This window comes from Sturnus vulgaris, chromosome 1 (genome assembly GCF_052056855.1).
Source record: "Sturnus vulgaris isolate bStuVul1 chromosome 1, bStuVul1.hap1, whole genome shotgun sequence".
Lineage (NCBI taxonomy): Eukaryota > Metazoa > Chordata > Aves > Passeriformes > Sturnidae > Sturnus > Sturnus vulgaris.
Genome location: NC_142243.1, coordinates 122,020,872 through 122,043,463, shown reverse-complemented (window position 1 = coordinate 122,043,463; position 22,592 = coordinate 122,020,872). Strand labels below are relative to the sequence as shown.

Below are 22,592 nucleotides of genomic sequence, written 5' to 3'. Positions count from 1 at the left end.
AATGCTAGATAATACTTTCAAATTATTCAAAAATTGAAAATTATTTGTATCCTGGAAAGATGCACCTTTAGAAAGGTGCATCCTTAGAAAGATGGCTTTAATTGGCATGTGAAATGGAATATTTCTTTCCACCAAATATTTATAGGTAGTGGAAAATTTCAGATGATATGTCAGGTTTAATGATGTTATCTGCTATGTAAAAAAGATAAATGTGCAATTGGGTTAATATGGAAAAATCATGAGAGATTGCTTCCATTAAAAGACAATAATTCCTTCATAGTTTTGGAGGAAAAGCCTCCTCTGGTAGGCCTGTGCACCTCAAAGTTCAGGTTTTACATTCAAACATAGGAAGGATCCATTGTCTCAAATATATATTTTTTAAAAAAATATTTTTTAGTGGCAATGATACCCAAGATCTCAATTATGCTCTTTCTATTGGTGTGTAGCAAAGCTCTGCTTTTTATAATGGACAGTTTTCTATTTGCCTTTTGGGCTATAGGAAGGAAAAAATGGAGGTAAAGTTCTTATTGCTGGATAGCCTTGTTTTGACCAGATTCCTATCAAAGAGTGTAAGTCTATCTTTGGATTATAAGAAAATTGAAAGTATATTGCTAACATTTAAGATTCCATTAATAATTAAACCAAATAATAACTGTCATTCTTCCTTTATTCTTCCTTTTGTGGACTGTCCTTATACAAAAGATACAAAAATTTTGAGAGTAAATCCATCAGTATATTGTGATCTTTTACGTGATTGTCACTTGTCTTTACTTTGGATTTTTATATTGGCATGAGAAAAATAAATACTTAATATCCCTGTGAAATGTGCTAAAACTTTTTTTAGGTTTTCATGAAGTTAAAAGATGGGGAGTGGGAAGAGATTAAAATTAGCGTCTCAGAATACAGATGAAATCTGTTGCATGAAGGCGACTTGTGTTATTTTATTGCTATATATGCATCACATTAGCAAAATAACTGATATTAATAACCAGAATTACTTCTTTTTCTTTATTTTAGAGAAAGGAATTTTTTATTACACCAGCATCTCGCTTAAGATGCTTAGAAACAAGAATATAACAATTTTAATTGAACGAACAAAATGCCCCCAAATCTTGGATTGATACTTTGGATGATACCTCTAATTTACAAAGGAATGGCAAGAAGAATGTCATAGGACAGCTGCTGTTGGGTAGGCACTAAGGCCTACAGTTTGCCTTCTGGTTCCTTGCATCAAAAGCACTTCTGTCCTTAACGTGCCCATCATCCCAACTTCACTTTCATTCTCTTTCACTTCACAAGGCTGTCTATAAATGTAATATTTATTTTATCATTCTAATATGTTCTTAAACTGTCCTTGAGAGCAAATGAGATGTCCTTGAGAGCAAAATCAATTCTGGAGATTAGAATGGCATTTAGCATACTGACGGCTCCAAATGAAAGGAAAGATGTTTGGGCTGGAAGGAGAGATGTTTTTATACCATGCTTATTCATGAGCAAATGCAGTGCACTCTTCATTCCTCACTGTCTTTCCACGAACCTTGGTTTGGTAGGGTCTCTGAAATTAGCATCTCTTTTCATGACTCGTGATAGAAGAGGAGAGGTTGTCATTCTCATATTAATCATGCATCTAAAGGGAGTGAATGTGCTAGGAGGGAAATGCCAAGTTTTCATTGCACAACTGTGTAATTCATTTTACCAGTCTTTTCCATTAACTAGCCTTAGCTGGTCTGCCAAAACCACAAAGCACTTGGTTTTTGTATTCTTAATAATAATTTATCTGTGAGGAAAAGAAAAGGTAGGCACAGTAGCAATCAGTGTTCCTGCAGCTGAAGAACACATCTTCCTCTCACCCCCTTCCTTGAAAGCCAGCTATTTTCTGTTTCAGCCTCACCTTTAAATTAATAACCTGTCAAACCTCCGCATCTGACTCGCTTATTCTGAATTGTCCTGGGGTAAATGTTTAACTGTTAAAGAGAGAAATTTAGGTTTTGTGCTGGTGTAGTCCCCCAAATCATGTGCTCTGGAGCTGCAGAGGGATGGCAAGGCTCAAGATCTCTTTTCTCATTTGGAAGTTACTCTCATCATTTCAGATCTAAAGGATAAAGACATTTAGTCAAGGTGTTACTGCCTAGGTTGGGCTATCCGTGTGCAATAAAGAATAGCTCAAAGGCAAGTGCAAAGCCCGGCCCATGGGAAGCAGCAGCCCCAGACCCCAGCACAAGTAGGGGGCAACCATCTGGAAAGTGACTTGGCAGAAAAGGAGCTGGGCCTTCTGGTGGGCACCGAGTTAAACATGAGCCAGACATATCTCCTTTCTGCAAAGAAAGCAAGTGGTATCCTGGCTGCGTTAGGAGGAATGTTGCCAGCAGGTTGAGGGGGGTGATCCCGCTCCTATATGCAGCACTGGAGAGGCCTCACATGGAGTCCTGGTCTGGGCTCCCCAGTAAGAGAGAAACATCGACACACCAGAGAGAGTCCAGCAAAGAGTGAGGAGGATTAAAGGCGTGGTGAGAAAAGGCTGAGAAAGCTGGGACTGTTCTGCCTACGGAGGGCTCAAGGGGAAACTTCTCAGTGCACACAAATGCCTGAAGGGAAAGTGCAAAGGGGACAGAGCCAGGCTCTTTTCAGTGGTGCCCAGTGTGAGGACCAGAGGCAATAGCCACAAACTGAAACATGGGTGGTTTCTTTTGAACATCAGGAAACACTTTTCCACTGTGGGGGTGTGTGAGCAAGTGCTGGCCCAGAAAGTTTATGGAGTTTAGCATTCTTGGAGATGCACAAAAGCTTCTAGGAGAGAGTTCTTGGCAGTGTGGTCTAGGTGACTCTGCTTGAGCAGAGGAGTTTGACCAGATGAACCTCATCTGGTACTTTCCTACCTCACCTATTCTGTGATTCTGTAATAAGCAGCATTGGTACTAGGAAAGCTGGAATAATGTAGGCTTTGCTTTTTTTCTTTTAACAAGCAGTAGAAAAAGTAGGATTAATGTGTAATAGTAGCGGTTTACAAACTATGCAAATTGGTGATAATTTAGAGAGTTTGAACATATTTGTAAGATGAATAAGTGTCAATAATGTATTGTGAAGAGAATGATGGTTTGGCTTCACAGAAAAACAAGTAACTCATTTGCCTCTGTACCTCTATCATCATCAGAAAAAATCCTGAAGCAAGATGATGTGCAGCCCCTCCTGAATGACATATGAATACAAGCATAGGTGGAACACACGCTTGTACTGCCCCATTATTATATTTCTGTGTTCTGTTGTGTACTTTGCTGCCAGAACCTGCTGTTTTACTTGTAGTACCTACATCATACTGTTCTGTCCAAGATTAATGGGTGGTACCAGTGACGGTGAAACTTAATTTGTAGCATGACAACAAAAACAAGTTTGTGTTAACTTGTAGATCTGTAGAAGAGTACTTGAGAACAAGAAAATTATCTATGCTTCCAGAAAAGTGCTAATTTTCCTACCTTAAATATTTTGTTTTATTGAGATTTAGTGAAGTTTCTGGCTTTTGTGGATGACTTTTTGGATTTTTTGGATCATTTTATGACGTAAATATAACCATATTATATTACTTTATTTTCAACCAAATAATTTCGGTTTTGAAATTTGGCTCTTAAGGAATTGGATCAAGATTGAGGGGGAAGAGCTTCTTAGCCATATCATACATTGCATTAGCAACAGCAGCTATATTGCTCCCTGCTTCTCTGTTCTGCAGGCTGGCAGTGCTCAGACTGTAACCTCATGGCCACAAATGTGCTTAGAAATATTGGTAGAGTAATGTAGCATAACAGAATCTATTTATTTTCCTGCTATACACATGAATGTTGCTTTATAAGCAACCTTTATCTTATGTAGTACATCTGTTTACTTTATAGGTAAACTGGGATATATTATAGGTACCAGTGTCTTTAGAGGAAGAGTGCTTGGCCTTGAGAATGGTAGGATACTTCATATGGAGATGTCTGTGTTAGCCCTGAACTTCAGCGTATTGATGAAGTGTTTCAGGCATGTCTGAAAGAACATTCAGTTGTGTCAGTTTAATCTCTGTTCACAGAGATGGTTGATAGGAAATGGTGCTTCATTTGATTAGATACTCTGTGATCATGCCACTGTCAGCACTGTTTTATTTAGAGGTGTTTTATTAGTGTGGTTTGGGAATTAATATGTTAATTTAATATTGATATATTAATGAGCTAGCATAGAACAGAAAGTAAATTGGAGCTTCTGCAGGGAGAAGAATTTAAATGGATAAAGATTTATCTTATGTAGGATTAAGCTGCTGTCACTAGGAATCCCTGAGCCTTTTAGTTCAGATTGTCAATAGGGCCACACCTTCCTTTGTACAACATTTTAGACTGACTTTAAGAACAACAGTTGTAACTCCTTACTTTACCAACTTCTAATATGCCTTGTTTTTGGAAGGACAAGAGATACATGCTACAGAATTGTGATAATGTTGTTTTTGATGATCTGTATTTTTGAAAAACATGTTGGCATTGACTTCTTTACTTAATACCTCTTTTTAGAATTTTATTATTTAACATGAGTCATTTCAGGCAGGTTGAATGAATTTCAAGATAAGATTATTAGCTTCCTGTTGGTTATATAAGACTACTATTGTGGGGCACTGTTGAAAAGAAAGTAAAGGCCAAGTTTGGCCTAATGTATTTCAAAATGAGAATATCTGGCTTGCTACAAAGGAACTCTAGCTCAGTGTAGTTCGATCCTGGGGTTTCTAAAACACTTCAGGCATACCAAATGGAATTGGACATAAACTACTATCAGTAATTTGTATAAATCAGTTAACCTATAAAAGTAAAACAAAATATTTGGATTAGTATTTGAAAAGAGGCTGAAATAATTTTCTGTTGTGTTTTCACCATACTGGGAAACAGAGTTAGATAGACTGTGTATGTAAATGCCATAATTGTTTGGCAGAAGAGTGTAGTTATTAGCAAAAGCACCAATATTACTTGAGTGTGTTTAAAACTTCAGCACAGTAGAGTTAAGAGGTTTTCTGAGCTCTAAACTGTTTAAAAGTAATTTGTACATGCTCAAAGCCTACTTGTGTCTCCTGTATCAACGCTCAGTTTCTGATAATCTCATGCTGGTGTACATACCATCGTAGGTGATCTGTTAGGGACATGGATTGGACGTGTATATATGACAGCAATTTTCCAAAATTAATTTGTTTGCAGTACTGTCTGTGTTTTTAAACAATATCTGTAATATTTTTGTTCTTTCAATAACAAGAGTTCCTTAAAAAGATAAGTTGCAGCTATGATTTAAGTATTTGTTTTTCTTCACAGGATGCTTACACAGAACATATTTTTTTCTAATCCATGGCTCTGTATTTAGTATTATTAAAAATATCTGTATTTGTGCTGAAATGTTTGATACTCAAAAAAATTGCATTATCTTTGTACCAAACATCCCTGAGCACTTGTGTTTTTGATAAAGGTTTTTTAGAGAGAGTGTTTATTTTCTTGTTTTTTGTAGCAAATTCTGAAATCGAGGTATCTGTGTCTGCAAGAAATGTGAGAAGGTTGCTTAGTTTCCAGCGATACCTGAGATCTTCCCGTTTTTTCCGTGGTATCACTGTTCCAAATTCTTCAAACATTTTAGATGATGATTATAATGGACAAGCAAAGGTTAGTTGCTTGAGTTCTTTTTTTTTTTTTACAGTATATTTATCTAAATGCTTGCTAGTATATATAACTATATCACGTACTAAAAGTGCAACCAAATACCAATTTTAAGCAATTTTTAATGTATGCATGTATGTATTTTTGTGTGTTTATGTATATATATACATATATATATATATATTGTAATGAAATCCAGAAAAAATTTCATTGTTTGTAGCAAACTCATCTACTGCCCGCAAGTTTACTTGGATGATTTATATGTGGCTAGTGGTTTTTTTTTTGTTGCTGTTGTTTTGTTTAATTGTTTTTGTTTTTGTTTTTTAATAACTGGTGAATTAAGGATGCCCTTGAATAATTGAAGGAAAAAAATGAAGAGACGAAAATGTATTTGTATTTAAGAAATGTAATGGAGTAATTTAGACAGCTATTCCCTTTGATTTTTAGGCTAACCTCACTAGTGAACAACTGGGAGAGTGACTGCCTAAATTCAATAAAGTGTATTAAATGCATTTCTCAGGACATAATTACGTCAAATTGACCTTTTCTTTGGTAGGCGCTTCTAGAAAAGAAATGTGATAGCTGTAATACACTTGTGCAGCACTAAGGCAGGGAAAGCAGATACTGGGAAGAGAGTTGGTGCTAAGGGAGCAGCTGCCTGGATGAAAGGCTGCTGTATTTGCAACAGAGGATGCACAGTGCTGAAGGGGACTGAACAGGGAAAGATTATTCAGGTTATTCAAGATTCCAAAGGCTGTATGACTGCATGTAGTGCTTTTTTGTCATCTGACACAGAAAAAGAATATACTTAGAATACCATGGATGTATCCATGCTGAATATGATCAGGCTGTGGTGTAGGAAGAAATCTGATAATCTGGAGAATGGATTTTAAAAATATACCTGTAATTTAATAAGAAGAAGATATTATTAATGCTTTTGTTTCTTCTGATAAGTTTTAGCAGCTGGTAGATAAAAAATGGAACCTATAATTGGAACACAAAATAGCTCTACCAATCTAATGAGAGTAGGAGAATATAGGAATCTGTTGTAAAATGTGCTGGACAGGTATTTCTGATACAGGTAAGGGAAGCAAAGATTGGGACTGCTCAACTTTGGTGAGGCTTCTTGCATGTTTGGTGTTCTTGCTCATCCCTGTTGCAGGAAGAACAGTTCATGTGGAGCAGCTGTGATAAAGACATGCTAGTTCAGTGGGGTGAAAAGTCTAAAGCCAGGTTCTTGAATTAAAATGGTCATACAATGCCTCAAATATCTAGTGAATAATCTAGATACTGTTCTGTAAGCAGGGGAAAAAAGGGTAAAAGACTACACAGATTAATTTGCTAGTCTGAATGCGCAGTTATTCTGCCATACTATTTCTGATTTGAACCTAATTGTTTTAAATTGTCTTTTGAGAAATTGAATGAAGGTTGGAAGGAGGATCTCCAGCCAGTTCTGTCAAGACACTTCTTGTTTGGTTTTTTCCCTCCAGTCTTTTTATTTGTAAATGTGTGATGTTTTTCAGCTATCAGGCAAATTTAATTATTCTTTTACTATTATTTTTTTTGTATGTAGAAATTCTAGACTTAATCTGTCTCTGAAATCTTAAATACTCCTCTGAGCTACAGGAAGATAGACATACACTGATTAAAAATGACTGCTTCTGTATTTCTTTTCAGTGTATGCTGGAGAAGGTTGGAAATTGGAATTTTGATATTTTTCTTTTTGATAGACTGACAAATGGTGAGTTTACTTTTGGTATTTCATTTGTGTTGTATCTTCTAACATAACTGTTGGACTTATGTTGCAGTGTTGTATGTGATTGTTCACTAAAGAGCACAAATGCAGGTAGTATTTTTTGATTTAATAGTCTTTAATCTGAGTCCTAGTTTGCCTGGTCATTCCATTAAAATAATGATACTGTCAGTACTTATACTAATCATTGATTTTTAGAAGAGGCCCTTGATGTACTTTGTAGGTTGTTGTTCTCTCTTAGTAATTTATAGTGGTAATTTGATACAAATTAACAAATAATTTTATGATCTTGTACTTTTGTACTGGGTAATTTTTATGGTTCTATGGTTCTATCCAAAAGGCCATTTATATTGAACAAGTATTTTTCTGATAAATGTAGTGTTAGATAGAATAGTTCTATTACATTATAGTGCTGTAAGAGGCATGTTGGTGTTAAGCCATTATAATTATGACATAGAATACCTGGAGAATTGGGAGTTGAACAGAGGGAAGCTGCTGTACAGATAGCTTGCACAACATAGAAAAAGGAAGAGAACATTTTGACGACTTTTATGTGCTCATTACAAATAGCAGTAGGAACTACTGTAGTAGTTGGAGTAGTTGGTTAGAAAAAACTTCTAAGTATTGTTCACTTATAGGCAGAAAAGAGATCTGTAAATGTACTGGGAAGAAGGAGGGAGTGCTGCTGCAGTGGGTAGGGTGAAGTTTTGCATTATAATCTCAGCAATGGCAGGTGGGTTTTGAACAGAATGGAAAGAGGAGACGAGCAAGTCCAGCATCACAGTGGTATTTGTGCCAGTGTGGGAAGAGAATGGAGGGCAGCTCTTGCAGATTTTGCAGCAGTCATGTGGAGTAGGTAGCAAAGTTGCAATTAAAGTTGCCAGAACAAGAATTTAAGTTCAAAAATAAGAATGTGGCACCAAAAGATCTTTTTCTCTTCTGTTTCATTGAAAGTGTACAAGTAGTAGCCTCACAGTTATATTTAATACAGAAGGTGGATAGAAAAAAAATGAAAAGAGCAAGGTCTTGTAAAATTATAATGCTTATATAGATAATGATAAACTTTACATAACTGAATGAGAGAAAGCTATGTGTACAAGTTAACATGTAAGCATAGCTTCTTTTGAATCAGTTTCTCAAATAGGAGAAACCTGAAGTCATCCTTCTCACAAGAGCCTTCTCTACCTTTTATATATGTGCTTTTTTCAAATACATTTAAAGTACTACCAGAAGAGCTTCTATTGTGGAAGCCTTACAATACCATCATCCATTTTGCATCCTAATTAAATCATTTTGGGAGGACATTTTGATCAGGCAGCCTTGTTCTTGAAAGTTTGTAAGGGCAGAATGCTGTATATAAAATGCTGCTGGATGAGCTGCACTGGATGAACCTCTACAGAAGAATTTCCCCAGTACATGTTGTTCCAAGAATTGCATATTTATTGCATTGTGAAGATGTGGCATGTACATGAGAAGACATTAATTCTAGCCTAGTAACAAGTTTGATATAGCAAAAAATTTTGTCTTTTTGTACTCAGTTTCTGTCTGTGCTAGGTTCTGTAATGCTAAATGAAGATTGTCATTCATGACATTGTTTGCAGAGCAAATAATGGACCAGCTATTTCAGATGAACATTGTGGACTGTCTCTCTTACAGTTTTTACTTATTTTACCACTGCAAAAGATTATAATAAAGCTATGAGTAGACAGCATATATTATACACTTGTAAGAGAATACATTTTTTATAGAGTTCTGAGTGAGCTAAGTCGAAGTCGAGCAAATATATGATAAAAATAAGAGATTGCAAATATGCTATGTGCTCTTATCAATAGTGTTGTCTAGCTTTTCTCTTTGCCTGATTATATTTGTATTTTGTATATGTGTTTGTGATAAATATAAATATAATTATAAAATTGAATATCATTATAATGGATTTGCATGTTGAAGCAGGTTAATTTTTTAATGTTCAGTAACATTTTCTTCATATAAGTTGTCATTGGACAGTTGGTGAATGCATTAGAATTAAGCAAAACCACTAGTTACTAGAGACAGCTAATGGAAACTTGTCATGCAGTAAGATTTAAATATTTATGAATTGTTGTAGAATATCATGACTTGGTGTAGAGAAATTTGCCTGTAAAATTTTTGTGACCAGTTTGTTTGAAATAATGCATTTCTTATGGAAGAGTCACTGATTTAATGGCTTCCAATGAATTAGTATTTTCATCTTATTTTTAGGAAACAGTCTAGTCAGCTTAACCTTTCATCTGTTTAATCTACATGGACTAATTGAACACTTCCAGTTAGATACGATGAAACTTCGTAGATTTTTGGGTAAATATAGCTTTTTATTTTCATGAATATTGTTGTTTATCTGCATTTTTATACCTTAAGTCCTGGTTGTAGTTCAGCAATAAGGTTTGAAGGGTACTGATGCAGTCTACATTGTGCAGTGATTTAAATTATATTAATTGAGACGATCGCTCAAAGTTTTTATGAGTATAGAATTTACAATGTTAAATCCAAACAAGTATTAAAACGTTTAATAGTTTCATAGCTAATGCTGTATTCTATCTATTAAACAATCAGGAATATTTGTGACATTGTGTCACATTTGTATTGGGAAGGGCTAGACAGCTCCTTTCTTTGTTCTGATTTTTAGTTCTGTATTGATCTTTACTTTTTCCAATGGTATAGTTCCCTAACTGTATGCAATATGTAAAAAATACTTTCTGGTGCCAATTTGGTTTTATCTCTGGCTTGCTCAAATTCTCCTATAAGTAAGCATTGTATTGTGAACATATTTTCTGTATAAAGTGTAAAGAGTACAGGACAATTTTAATTGTGTGTCTGGGCCTGTGTCACTGAAATGCTTCTTTGGAAAGAATTGTAAATACAATGTAGAATATCCAAACCAAGTGGTACATTCACTCAACAGAGCTGTCTGCATCCCAGTACATGGACAGGTGCTGGTATGAGACCTCCTTCCTCTGGTTCTTCTGTGACAGTATATTTAATTTTGTAAAGTGGGATGATTTTTTTAACTGAGCAGGAAAAACAAGTTTCTGGTCCCTTTTAGCAGTTTTTCACAGTTTCAGAGAAAACAATTCCGTGGTTACAAAGCTTGTCACTTAACAGGGGAGCAATCACATTTGGAAGTCTCTTCTTCCCTTTCGAGGAAGAGAATGTCTGTTTTCATAATTTAGTTCTCTTTCAGTTTTAAAAAAATCAGTTCTGTTTTGCGTTTCATGTTTTTTTAAAGTGGACTAAATTTTTTCCAGTCAGGAATGTTAATCAGCTGATCTTAATGACTGATATTTGGAATGGAGAAAAATGATTATAGAAACTTGATTTTAGGCTTCTTGAGTTCTAACTGAATGTGGTTTGTCTTTCTTATCTGGTTAGTTGACATTATGCAAATGATAATACTTGAAAGAGCAGTTAGAAATTGCTGGTCTACATAACTGGTCATCAGAAGATGAGAGTTTTAACTACATGTGACTATTCAAAGTCATAATCCACTAAAATGAGATTATACTTTGAAGAAGGCAAATTTTATTCTAAATTTGAAATTCAACACCTTTCTCTTTATGTAATGCCTTCTACTTAGTATCAGTAAAAAGCTCTTAGTCCAGTGTAAAATCTAAGAACCTTTCTTCCAAATACAACTTCTTAGCATGAAAACAATTAATTCTTTTCTGTTGCTACTTCTTATACTCTAATCCATAGCAATCTGAAGATCAAATTCTAGAAGACTAGGACAGCTCAAATGGTCCACTGCCACAAAAAATTCATATTATATGAGAATCTACTGGAATCTTTATAAGTAGAGAAATCTTGATTTTAGTCCCCTGTAGGATCTTAACTTTTTTTTAATATGTGTATATATACATATATATATATACACACATCACATGCACGTGTGGTCTTTCAGTGATTTCCATAGTCTACTTGGAGAGCTGCATCTTCTTACTGTGTCTTTAGAGGTTCTTATTCCAGACCTGAACCAGGGGAGAGAAAATGCAAAGTAATTCCTGAAATTCCTGAAAACAGGATTGTTGTTCTATCCTAACTCTGGCAAACTGTCATCAAAGTGTTGACCTAGGTCTGTTTTAATAAAATAACTAAGTTAGGAAAATTGTAAAGTTCAGGTAGCTGGATCAGCCTATGAAGCCATTAAAAAATAAAAGATAGCCAGGGATATATGCATTTAATTCACTTGATGTGAGGAATAGATGGGAGAGAGTTCTACTGCAGGTTAATGAAGCCCAAAGACATTTATATTGATTTTCATTATTTTTCATATGAGCTGTCACCTATTCATTGAGTACTATAGAGATTACATGGTGGTGACAGTATTTTGACTTTTCATGGACTTCAGCTCTTCACAAATACCATGTCAGTAATGCTGTAACATTGCACTCACAATTACATGGATCCTTTGGGCTTGTAAATTGAGTAGCAAAGAAGCTTGTGGGCATGTTTGTTTGGTGGGAGTGATAGACTGTAGTCAGACAGGAAAACGTTCTTTTGAAGTTTGCTTGGAAGAACTAATGTGTTGTGACACACAGAACTTTAGAATATAGTTTGATTGCTGTGCTTTAGATCTTCTTCCCCTCCATCCTTTTTAACATTATAGTTTTTTCATTCCCTCTACTTGAGCTTATGTTGATGCCCTTTAGAGAATTCTGCCTATAATGTTTGAAGACAGCCAGGAAGATGGAGAAAAGAGGAGGAAAGCAAAGAAGTTAAATAGGAAACATTGACTCTAGGTAGTTATTCAGCCCATCATCTAAATGAGATTCTTTCCTAAATTGTATATGGGCTTATATTCGCCTGAGTACAAGTATGAGAAAATACCTAAAAATATATAAAGTTGACTTTCCATGACCCCTTTCCTAAATGGGAAAACAAACCACTTCATATGACAGGAAAGCAGTGCTTAATTCCTCTAAAATCCTATCTCTTTTCAGGTCATGATATGAAGTCATCCTAATGGTTTGGTGAATATCATAATTTTCATTTTGTATTTAGTGTTGCCTCACCATTCAGACAGATTGTAAAAGATAGCCCTCCCTGGGAAACTCTTAGAGTATCTCAGATTATATATTGATTTCAAGTTGTTTAATTTTTGTTCTGAGGTGACTTTACATGTCACCTTACTTTACTTCACTTACTTACTTTACTTTAGCAAACACTTTCTTTGCATAAAAATCTTACAGCTGCATCATGGTTCAGCCGATGATTTATTGACTCTGATGCTTTCACGTGTATGTAACTTGTGATATCACATATTTCTGTGCCTAATAGGGGCATATAAAATGGCCCTTGAAAAAATTGCAATTTTATTTAAATGTGGATTTTTGTTATTTTTCTGCAGTTATGGTTCAAGAAGATTATCACAGTCAAAATCCTTATCATAATGCAGTTCATGCTGCTGATGTGACTCAGGCCATGCACTGTTACTTAAAAGAGCCCAAGGTAAGGCAGCATTCTCACTTTTACATCACTCATACACACAGAAATATGTGTGTTTGTGTGTATATGCATATGAATGGATTGTGTGCACGTATCACAGAACCATTTCAGTTGGAAAAGACCTCTGAGAGAGAGTCCAGCCTGTGACCAAACACCACCTTGTCTGCTAGACCATGGCACTGGGTGCCACATACACTTTAAACACCTTTACTTAAACATCTCCAGGGACAGTGACTCCACCACCACCCTGGACAGTCCATACCAATGTCTAATCCTTTCAGTGAAGAAATTGTTCCTAATGTCCAACCTAACCCTCCCCTGGCACATCTTTAGACTGTGTTCTCTGTGCTGTCAATGGTTACCTGGGAGAAGCAGCCAAACCCCAACTGGCTACAATCTCTTTTCAGGCAGTTGTAGAGAGCAATAAGGTCATAGGTCTATATATAAACCTACATGCATACATATATGTGTATATGCACATGCAGGTTTTATCAAAAGTAAAGAAACCTAAGAACCCAACAAGAGACACTTTTGAACTCTCCCTTGCCCACCCTGTTGCTGAGGCTGTGGATTCACACTTAGCGTGTTTTCTTTTTATCCCCCTGACATGGTCTTTTGTGTGACTTCCCTTTGAATTACAGCAGGGAATTAAAGTTGCAGCTGCCTCAAGACATTTATATAGAATTGCAGCCTGAGTCAGAGCTGGCAACAATAAACCTGTGTACTTGTAATCTGGGGTGGTTTCTTTCTTCCATAAATTACCATTACCCTCGCTTTGCTCATCTTTGCTGTTACTGGACAGTTTGCTTCTATGAGAGGCAGTTCATAGCAATACATCAGGAGTTCTCTTTGGCTTTCTTTTTAACAAAGGGTAGAGTGACAGACCTTAAGGAGCTAAACTGAGTGTTTATTCCTCACTACTTGGACTGCTGTCAGGCTGCTGTAAGGGATGTCTTGGACAATTTCAGGGCAAAGTCCTGTCCTTTATTAAACTGAAAGAGGTAATGCTCTGTAGGTAGGTGAGAAGTTACCTTCCTTGATGCAGATTATCACCAGTCTGATACTCCCTTGAGTAGTGTGGCTCCTTATTCTGCTTCTGAGGTAAAACCAAGTAAGTTTTGGCTCCATAAAGCCTTTTTCAGAGGCTCTTTGCCCACTCCTCCCACTCAGTTTCTCACTGCAGCTCTCAGACCAATTGGTGCTGTGAGCCTGATCAGAGCTGATACATGATGAGCTTTTTTTATGGCATTCAGTTGGGAAGCTCTGAGCATTTTTAATACTCGTGATGGAAGTTTTGTGAAGCTTCAGATACAAGTATAGACTTTGTATTTTTAGTAACATATACGGCTATAATTCAATGTACTGAGCTACAGCTCTGTTGCACTAAAGTGTGATTTAAACATGTGAGGTGTGATACATGGCAAATGCAATAGGGAACATAAACTTCTGTCCTTGCAGGGTGTTTGCTGCAGTTCACCTTTATATGGGCAGAACTGTCCTCTCTGTTTTAGTGCAAGCTAGACTTTATAACTGAGTTAAAACTTTCAAACCTCTCAATCACAAGCAAGACCAGCTATGAACAGTGAAAGTAAGTCCATGTAGATGCATCTTGAGTTAATTGACAAGCACATTGAAAATATTTATTTGTGGCATATGTTCCTCCTTTGGTTCTGTTCCTGGTAGACCTTGAAATACAATTTTGCATAAGAGTAGAAATACATCCAAAATACTTCTAAGTCTTCCAGAGCATTAGTTTCTTCCTCTTAGGAGGAAAGGTTTTCATGCTTTTTGAAAGTATGAATTTAAACAGTATGAATTTAAAGAAGAACAGACACATACAAATGGATTTGGTAAATGAGAGGAAGAGCTAATTTTAAGAATTTGCTGCTTTTATGGGGTCTGATTAGGAAAAGTGCTTCATTACTACACACAAAAGATTTTTTGTGATGGCATTTTTTAAGAATGAACCTTGCCATTCAGAAATAATAATGCTTAAACCATTGTTGAAATTTTGTAGCTTTTTGGGGGGAAGTACTGTGAAAAGTCAGTGGAATGTTAGTTTTACATCTTCAAGATTTTCTCCAAATGACTATTGGCTGTTAGTTACTGAAAACCAAAAAAGCAACACTCATGCACTTTTTCTAAGACCATATTGCATTACTAACTTTTGTTGGGTTTGCCTTGCAGCTTTCCAAATCTTTAACTCCATGGGATGTCCTGCTCAGTTTAATAGCAGCTGCCACACACGATTTGGATCACCCAGGTGTTAACCAACCTTTCTTAATTAAAACAAATCATTATTTAGCGACTTTATATAAGGTAAGGATAAAATCAGTTGTTTTGTTAAAACCAGGTTTGGAGAGGAGTATAGAAAAGGAGTATAAATTGTTATGTGTTTAGCTAATGATAGGATTGAATGAAGATTTTGTTTCCATGTGACTGGGATAAAAAATTGTGCAAATTAACTAAGTATTCAGGATTTGTGGGTTTTAACCTCTGGGAGAAACAAAAAAGAAAAGAAGAAAACAAAACATCAACCCCAAAACACCACCAAATTGTATATAGTTTTTCAGTTTAAGAAAAAGACATTGACTGATATATGTTACTCCCTTTTAATTCACAGAATACCTCAGTATTAGAGAACCATCACTGGAGATCAGCAGTGGGGTTGCTGAGAGAATCTGGTTTATTTGCACATATGTCATTAGAAAACAGGTATGTTTATAGCACATAATATAGATTAGTTTCAGATAGAAGCAATCTGTCAGCTAAGACAGCCCTGCAAAACTAGATAAGTTATTGCACAGCACTTTTGAGTACAAAATATGGAGATCTATTTTAAGAATTCCTGGATACTGTGCTGGTAGAGTAGAGCAGTTCATGGTGCAACGTGATACTCGGAAAATAACATTTATTGCAAGCACATTGAAGGAGTGTATTCATGTAGTCAAGCACCTGTTCAGACTAAACTTGGCTGTCTTTTCTCATTCTGCCACCACAACTGTAGTTTAAAATAGACCATCTTCACCTACTCTTGACAAGAAATAATCTTGAGACAATCAGTTCGTGCATTTTTAAGGAAAAAAAAAAAAAGGGAGGGGGAGGAAAAAAAGCTAAAAGCTGTTCTAGTCTTCCCGAAAACTGCCTGTGAAATATTCTGGTATTTCTGTGAATTTTGCAAGAATTTTTAAGGAAAAGAAAACAAACAGTTCAGTGAAAATGCTTATTAAAAAGCTTCTATTTGTATAATAATAAATATGATTAAAAGCCATGTAGATCTAGTGACGACTGTTATTCTTAACCGATATACTTTTGAATGTTTGGTGTCCCTTATTCAGGCAGCTGATGGAGAGCCAGATAGGCGATCTCATTCTTGCCACAGACATCAGTCAACAAAACGAGTACCTGTCCATGTTCCGATCCCATTTGGATAGAGGAGATCTATGTTTAGAGAACGCAAACCATCGTCACTTCATCTTACAGGTGATCTTGCTGCTCTTATTTTTGAAAACAGCGTTTTAGTGCAAAAACGAATTTACTTTTAAATACTAAATACTACTTCTGCCAGGCCTTCTCCTCCTTTCAAAATGAAGCAGAACTATCTTTTAGTCCTGTTCCATTGCAGCCTCAGAACTGTGAAATGCTTTGTCAGAATGTATTTTGGGGAAGGAAAGCACTGCTGTTGTGAGTCAGTTTGCAGTTGTGCTAATGAGCTTTAGCAAACTTTAAAAACAAAAGCCATGAGAATCTCCTTAGGTTTGTAGGCATTTTCTTACTTGGTTCATATTGTGGGCTATAAGAGAAAGTGGACAAACAGATGAGAAGTTCTGTCTTATGCAAACTATTGCTAAAAATACAAGCATGAGAGCCAGAAATGGAAACCACTGCTTGCTTGCTTTGATGCTTCTTTTACTGAAGTTATTTTTGGCTCCTCTACCAGTGAGTATACTAAATATAGTGGGCCTGAAATACTTTGAGTTGACTGAATTTCCATATTACTCAGGGATGATCGTGAGATCTCACAGTTCCTTGAGTGTTTTTAAAATATTACAGAACATAACTTTGGAGCACAAATGGTAGGTAGGTTTGTTATTCACAAAACCTAAAATAATTTGCTATCAGGAATTAAGTAATCCCAGGCACTTCTGTTGAAGGAAAGGTGATCTAACACTGTGTGTTAACTTGTTAGATGGCTTTGAAGTGTGCAGATATTTGTAACCCCTGTCGGACATGGGAGCTGAGCAAGCAGTGGAGTGAAAAAGTAACGGAGGAGTTCTTCCATCAAGGCAAGTAAGAGTAGAAGTATCTGTTAGTATTTAATGTATTTAGGTATTTAGTGTGGACAGAACGTCCATGAGCCCTAGTCCATTTATATTTAGCACTAACAGAGATGTACAGTGTGGGATTTTTTTACTTTCATGGGTTATGTTTCCTGCAAAAGGTCAGTTACTAAAACTCAGCAGAGAATCTGCTTAGAATCTGAACCTAGAATGGCTGATGCAATACATCCTTCAGCTGAAGGGGGCTTCAGATTAATAATTATGGCCACTTTAAAATTGCCCTAGAGGTTTCAGCAAATTATGGCATATGTTCATAATGTGTCTTCAATATTTAAATTTCAGCTGTGGGGCCTGTTGATAAGCAGGTAAGAGCCAGGGAGAGTTTTAGTTACTGTGCAGTTTAGACTACTTATGTAAGCAGTTAATAAAGCCTTTAATTGACAAATGGAGTGAATTTGCTCCATTATTATTAAATTGTTTTATAATAAAATTAAGGCTAGCTTGGTGGACTTGAGACCTGCTAATTTGCATGTGAATATGGTAAATGGGGAACAGACTGCTTTATTTGGTGCTAATCATGTGAGACTTAATCTTAGATAAAGGTGATGGGGAAGCAGAAACACAAATTGCCTATAGCGAGAAAATTCTGAAGGCTAAGCTGTCCTCTTCCATATTGCTGAAGGGGGATTAATTTGTCATTTCTATGACAGTATAGGAGGCTTTGCAAGAAAGGATAGTAATCCTTCAGGAAACCTGTGGTTCTCTAGGGTTTCTGTAATTACTGTTTGGTGAAACATACCAAGTATTTAAATACAGTAGTTACAAATATTGTTAGTCTGACAGATCTACTTGTTCTTTTGGGAGTTGGGAAGAGAAGTAAATGCATTCCACCAGCTGCATGGTAGTGTCCTAGTTAACCAACACTCACAGCTCACTTCTGTTAGTGCTTGATTTGATTGGGACTTGATGATTTAATCGGTGCATTATACTTTTGTTTCTTTAGGTGATATTGAAAAAAAATATCACTTGGGTGTGAGTCCACTTTGTGACCGACAGACAGAAACTATTGCCAACATCCAGATTGGTAACTGCAATTCAGTTCATTTTAGTAGATTTCTTTCAGCATGCAATTTGAATACAAGCACCTTTTGGATACATTTCCTAGAGGCTGAACATACTGTGTGTGTGTGTGCATGTGGCAGCACTTTATTATAAAGAGCAATTTTATTTTTATTTGCTATATAACATCTCTGAAATTGTTTATGAACGGTGCTGCCCTGACAGTCCTGGAGCCCCTGTGTTGCCTCAAAGAGCAGGTACAGCATGAGAGGCAGCTGTCTGACTTCTCCCACACTGCTGCCCAGAACTTTCCTCATCTGAAGGGTATTTTGGGAAGGGGAGGGTCCCTTCCCCTTGCCATGTGATCTCGGGTGCCTTTTGCAGTGAGCTTGTCACAACTGGGCATGCTGGGTTTAGCTTTTTGGAATGTCAGCATTCCCTTTAAATGCAGCCTTTAATGAGGGTGATGGGCAGAGATGTGATGAAGAATGGTGGATAGCCATTATATTAATAGTTTTTGCTAACCTGACTTGGATTTAAATAGTAAAATGTCTTTTTATAGTTAATTTTAATCAAAGTTGAATATGGAGGTGAAGTGGGACTCAGTTAAAAACATAGGAAAAGAAAAGAACAAATTTAACAACAAACACCGTATGAATTAATGCTTCAGACTCAACACATCAGCTTTTGTGTCAATCAGCTGCACTGTTAAAATGTAGAATGCCAGGAAGTAATATTTTTTAATTAAAAAGCTCAATTTTGGCTATCTTACCACTGAATTTTTTGTTTCATGGAAATAGACATTACAAATAAATGAACATGTGCATACACACCAAGTACATCACTGTGTTATTTTGTGGCCTTGTTAAATTTCTAAAATTTGTATTTTAAAGTATTTTTAGTCACCCTAATATTGTGAAAAAATATATTATTTTTCCCCCTCTGTAGTATAATTCAGACCCTCTGTGGAGCAATCAATTATAAAGTCTTTCAGAAATTTAGGTTTTCTAAATCGTATGACCTAATTGCTGATGTTTAGATTTCTCTCCCTTCTCCATATTGTCCAGTATTTGTTTCCATTTGATCATGGCTGTGAAAGAAAAAAGGTTAATTTGTAATGCAGTGTATTGCTGTTCTTCTGACTGATTAGTAAAATCTTTTACATTTTGAGAGATTTTTTTTGTAAAGATGCCTGAAATATCTAAATGAATGTTTAAATGGCACGTTGGAGAAGAGTAGTTTAGCACGTTTATTAATTTGCTACTAAATGCTATTTAAAATATTTGGTTTGAGTATTTTAATTTTTATCTGTATTTTTTTTTAATTTCATCTGCCTCTGTTTGCTTGTTTTTGAAGGTTTTATGACTTATTTAGTGGAACCACTGTTTGGGGAATGGGCCCGGTTTTCCAACACGAGGCTGTCACAGACAATGCTTGGCCACCTGGGACTGAACAAGGCGAGCTGGAAGGGAGTGCAGAGGGAACAGTTGGGCAGCGGTGACGATGTTGATCCCACTTTTGAGGAAATGGACTCAGACATTTTACCTCAGGAACCTCGATTGTCCTGACCTCAATCTCCATGACAAAACTGCCTCTTCCCTCGGTATCTGCACGGTTGGATTAAAGGAGACACATGCCAGCCCAAGGTTTTGGTAAAACAGTAAAATGATGCCAGCATTATTTATTTCCAAGTTTTCCTTTGACACAGACCATTTGACCCAGAATTTTTTTAAGCCACCAGATCTGAACATAAGAGCAATATGCACCCGCCTCAGTTGGTTGTCGTTCGGAACCTCGAATATGCAAAGCACAGCAGTGACTGAGCCTTGGAGCAACTGGACAAAAGCTTCATTGTGCCCCATGGCTTGGGTTTTCTCATGATATTTGGAATACGGTCTTCAAATCTAAGACTTGACATGGGTTGTTCCACTCCCTTGCAATTTAGCAAGACTTGCATAAATGTGTTCAAAGCATACCTTCCATTCAGTCCCTCTTTTAATACGGAAATGTGAAGTGCCCATCCTCTGCTGCCTCTGGCAAGACTTGATGTTTACAAATGTACTCTGAAACTATTGGTTCTAGACTTAACCTTTGCGCATGGCTGTGAAGGAACCACTAACTTGGGTTTTTTGCTTTTTTAAAAGATCAAATCTGAGACTGCAGCTCTTGTTTCTTTGGATGCCAGAAAAGCCTCCCATTTGCCATAATTTTGTTTGTGCACTGGGAACTGAGCATTCATCATAGAGCACAGCCAAGCTTTACTCCAGTGCTATATGGGAATGCAATTTTTTAACGGCGAAAAAACACTTCTGAATCTGGGAAGGGAAGGGAAGGGGTGGGGGGGGAAGCGTCCGAACTGCATTGCGATTCTGCAGTGGGAACATCGCATGTTGTTCTCACTATTGTACACTTGAACTGCACATGCAAGAAAAAGGTGGAATGTCTAACACCATAATCAGCTCAGGGTATTTGCCAATCTGAAATAATGTGGGATGGGAAGCGTGTCCTTCAGAACAAGGGTACAAATGCCCCTTTCGCTGCAGCGTGTGTGTATGTGTGGGTGTGTGAGTACGTTTGGGACGGGGGAGGGCGGGAGGGCTCGGGGAAGGGTTTGAACGGCAACATTTTTCCTTTTTCTTTTTTTTTTTTTTTTAATTTATTCTTTTAGAATGTGACAATTTCATGAACAGCCACATTGGGGAGGAAACTGTAACAAATTGCTACAGATGCCTTAAACTATGCACAAAGCTAAGTGACCAAATTTGTTTTTGATTTGAAAAAAATTTTAAAAAAAAGTGCATTGTTTACGTATTCCTCCCTCTACTGAAACATTACCCACTGATGGGTTTTTGATGGGAAAAGGAGAAAATGTTTTTTAGGACAAAATTAAAGGACTAATTTTAAACTTAAAACATTCCATTTTTGTAATTTGTTTTACATTGTTTTAAGTACAGTAAGCACAACTGTAATCTAGTTTGAGAAACTGGTGCTTTCTTTTAGTTCATTTGTATTTCCCTGTTATTATTGTAAAAGACTGTTTATTATTCTGTTTACAGTTTGTTGCAACAGCCATTTTTGGAAGAGAGCTTCAGCGTAAAGCCATTTGTAAAGGCTTTGCCATATTCATTTTAATATGTGCCTGTTGCTGTTAACTTTTAATTAATAAAACAAAATCTTTTCACATTATGCTCCTGTACATTTAAGTTATGACTGAGTCCAGCGTTGTGGAAAGGTAGCTAAGGTTGCAGTCAGCTTCCACTGTAAAACTAAGCCAACTTTTGGATTTGAAAATACTAGTCCTCATATGCCAAAATTTATTGCCTCTTGGAGCTTGGCCTTTTACTGTTTGAAAAGCAAATCCTGACTTACCTGATTGTTTCCCTTCTAAATCTGTTTATTATTCTTTCATGTTCCCTGAAGTAATATCATTAATCTCAAAGTGGCCATGTTTAAAGAAATAAATTTCTAATGAAACCATTCTTTTGAGCCTGCGTGAACTTCCTTCCTTCACTGTCAGCGCAAGTTCTTGATGTTGACTCCAACAGCGCAAAATCAATGGGACAATGAGCTCTGGTTGTAATTTTCAGGAGAGAAGAGCCATTTTTTAACAGGTTGCCTTTGAAATGGTGTTTAAAGCTGGGAGAACACAGAAGTAACAGCTGTGTGTAACTTACTACAGAAAAACAGAGAAACTTGCTACAGAGCAACACTTATCTGAGTTAAATGTGGAAAAGTGCTGATTACTCTTGGACCTTTTTGAACGAAACATAGGCCAAGCCTGCAGCTATTTTCAAAATGACCACTGAAATCAGTATCTGATAAGGCCTTCTGTGACACATTTGTAAAAAATGAAACTTTGCTTAAAGAGCATCAACTGCATTTTAAGTTTTGCTACTTGTTACAGGCATATGTTAATACATAATTTTAATGAAAATTAAGATGAATACTTTTTAAAATAGGTATATAGAATATTTCAATATAGTATTTATAAAGAGCATGTGATTTTTAACATTGTGCAAACTTGCTGTCCTTTGCTCTGACAGGACCCAGAAGAGATTATCAAAGTGTAAAATAGAAGTAGCTTTGTTCTAAGCCACCCTTCCTGGAAAGTGGTCTCTGTCTTTTCCAACCAGGCTGGATTAAGAAAGACTGGTTCTAATTCCATCTCCTCATGCATGTGGAAGCATCTGCCATTGGGCTTGAATTAAAAAAAGAAAAAATGCCTTTTCCGGGCTGGCTGAAATGCCTTTCTACAAATGCACACCAAACTTTAATGTTCCTGCAGCTTCAGCATTTCATGTGAGAGCCGAAAGCCCACACATGCTAGGCACAGGACCTGGTGCCCACGGCCACCACCAGCCTCTGGAGCCC

The 22,592-nt window shown here is 36.5% G+C and overlaps 1 protein-coding gene across 3 annotated transcripts in view; it reads left to right on the top strand.

Moving 5' to 3' along the window:
• The window catches only part of PDE7A (phosphodiesterase 7A), a 75,564-nt gene extending 53,866 nt beyond the window's left edge, over positions 1 to 21,698 (top strand). For all 3 annotated transcript variants that reach the window (XM_014873028.2, XM_014873027.2, XM_014873030.2), the window contains 10 exons: positions 5,506 to 5,657; positions 7,329 to 7,392; positions 9,643 to 9,738; positions 12,785 to 12,885; positions 15,070 to 15,201; positions 15,506 to 15,597; positions 16,221 to 16,365; positions 17,072 to 17,168; positions 18,166 to 18,246; positions 19,578 to 21,698. In XM_014873028.2, the coding sequence (XP_014728514.1) occupies positions 5,506 to 5,657; positions 7,329 to 7,392; positions 9,643 to 9,738; positions 12,785 to 12,885; positions 15,070 to 15,201; positions 15,506 to 15,597; positions 16,221 to 16,365; positions 17,072 to 17,168; positions 18,166 to 18,246; positions 19,578 to 19,789 (1,172 nt within the window). In that variant the 3' untranslated portion in view covers positions 19,790 to 21,698. The remainder of the gene's footprint in view (positions 1 to 5,505; positions 5,658 to 7,328; positions 7,393 to 9,642; positions 9,739 to 12,784; positions 12,886 to 15,069; positions 15,202 to 15,505; positions 15,598 to 16,220; positions 16,366 to 17,071; positions 17,169 to 18,165; positions 18,247 to 19,577) is intronic.
• Positions 21,699 to 22,592: the final 894 nt, after the last annotated feature.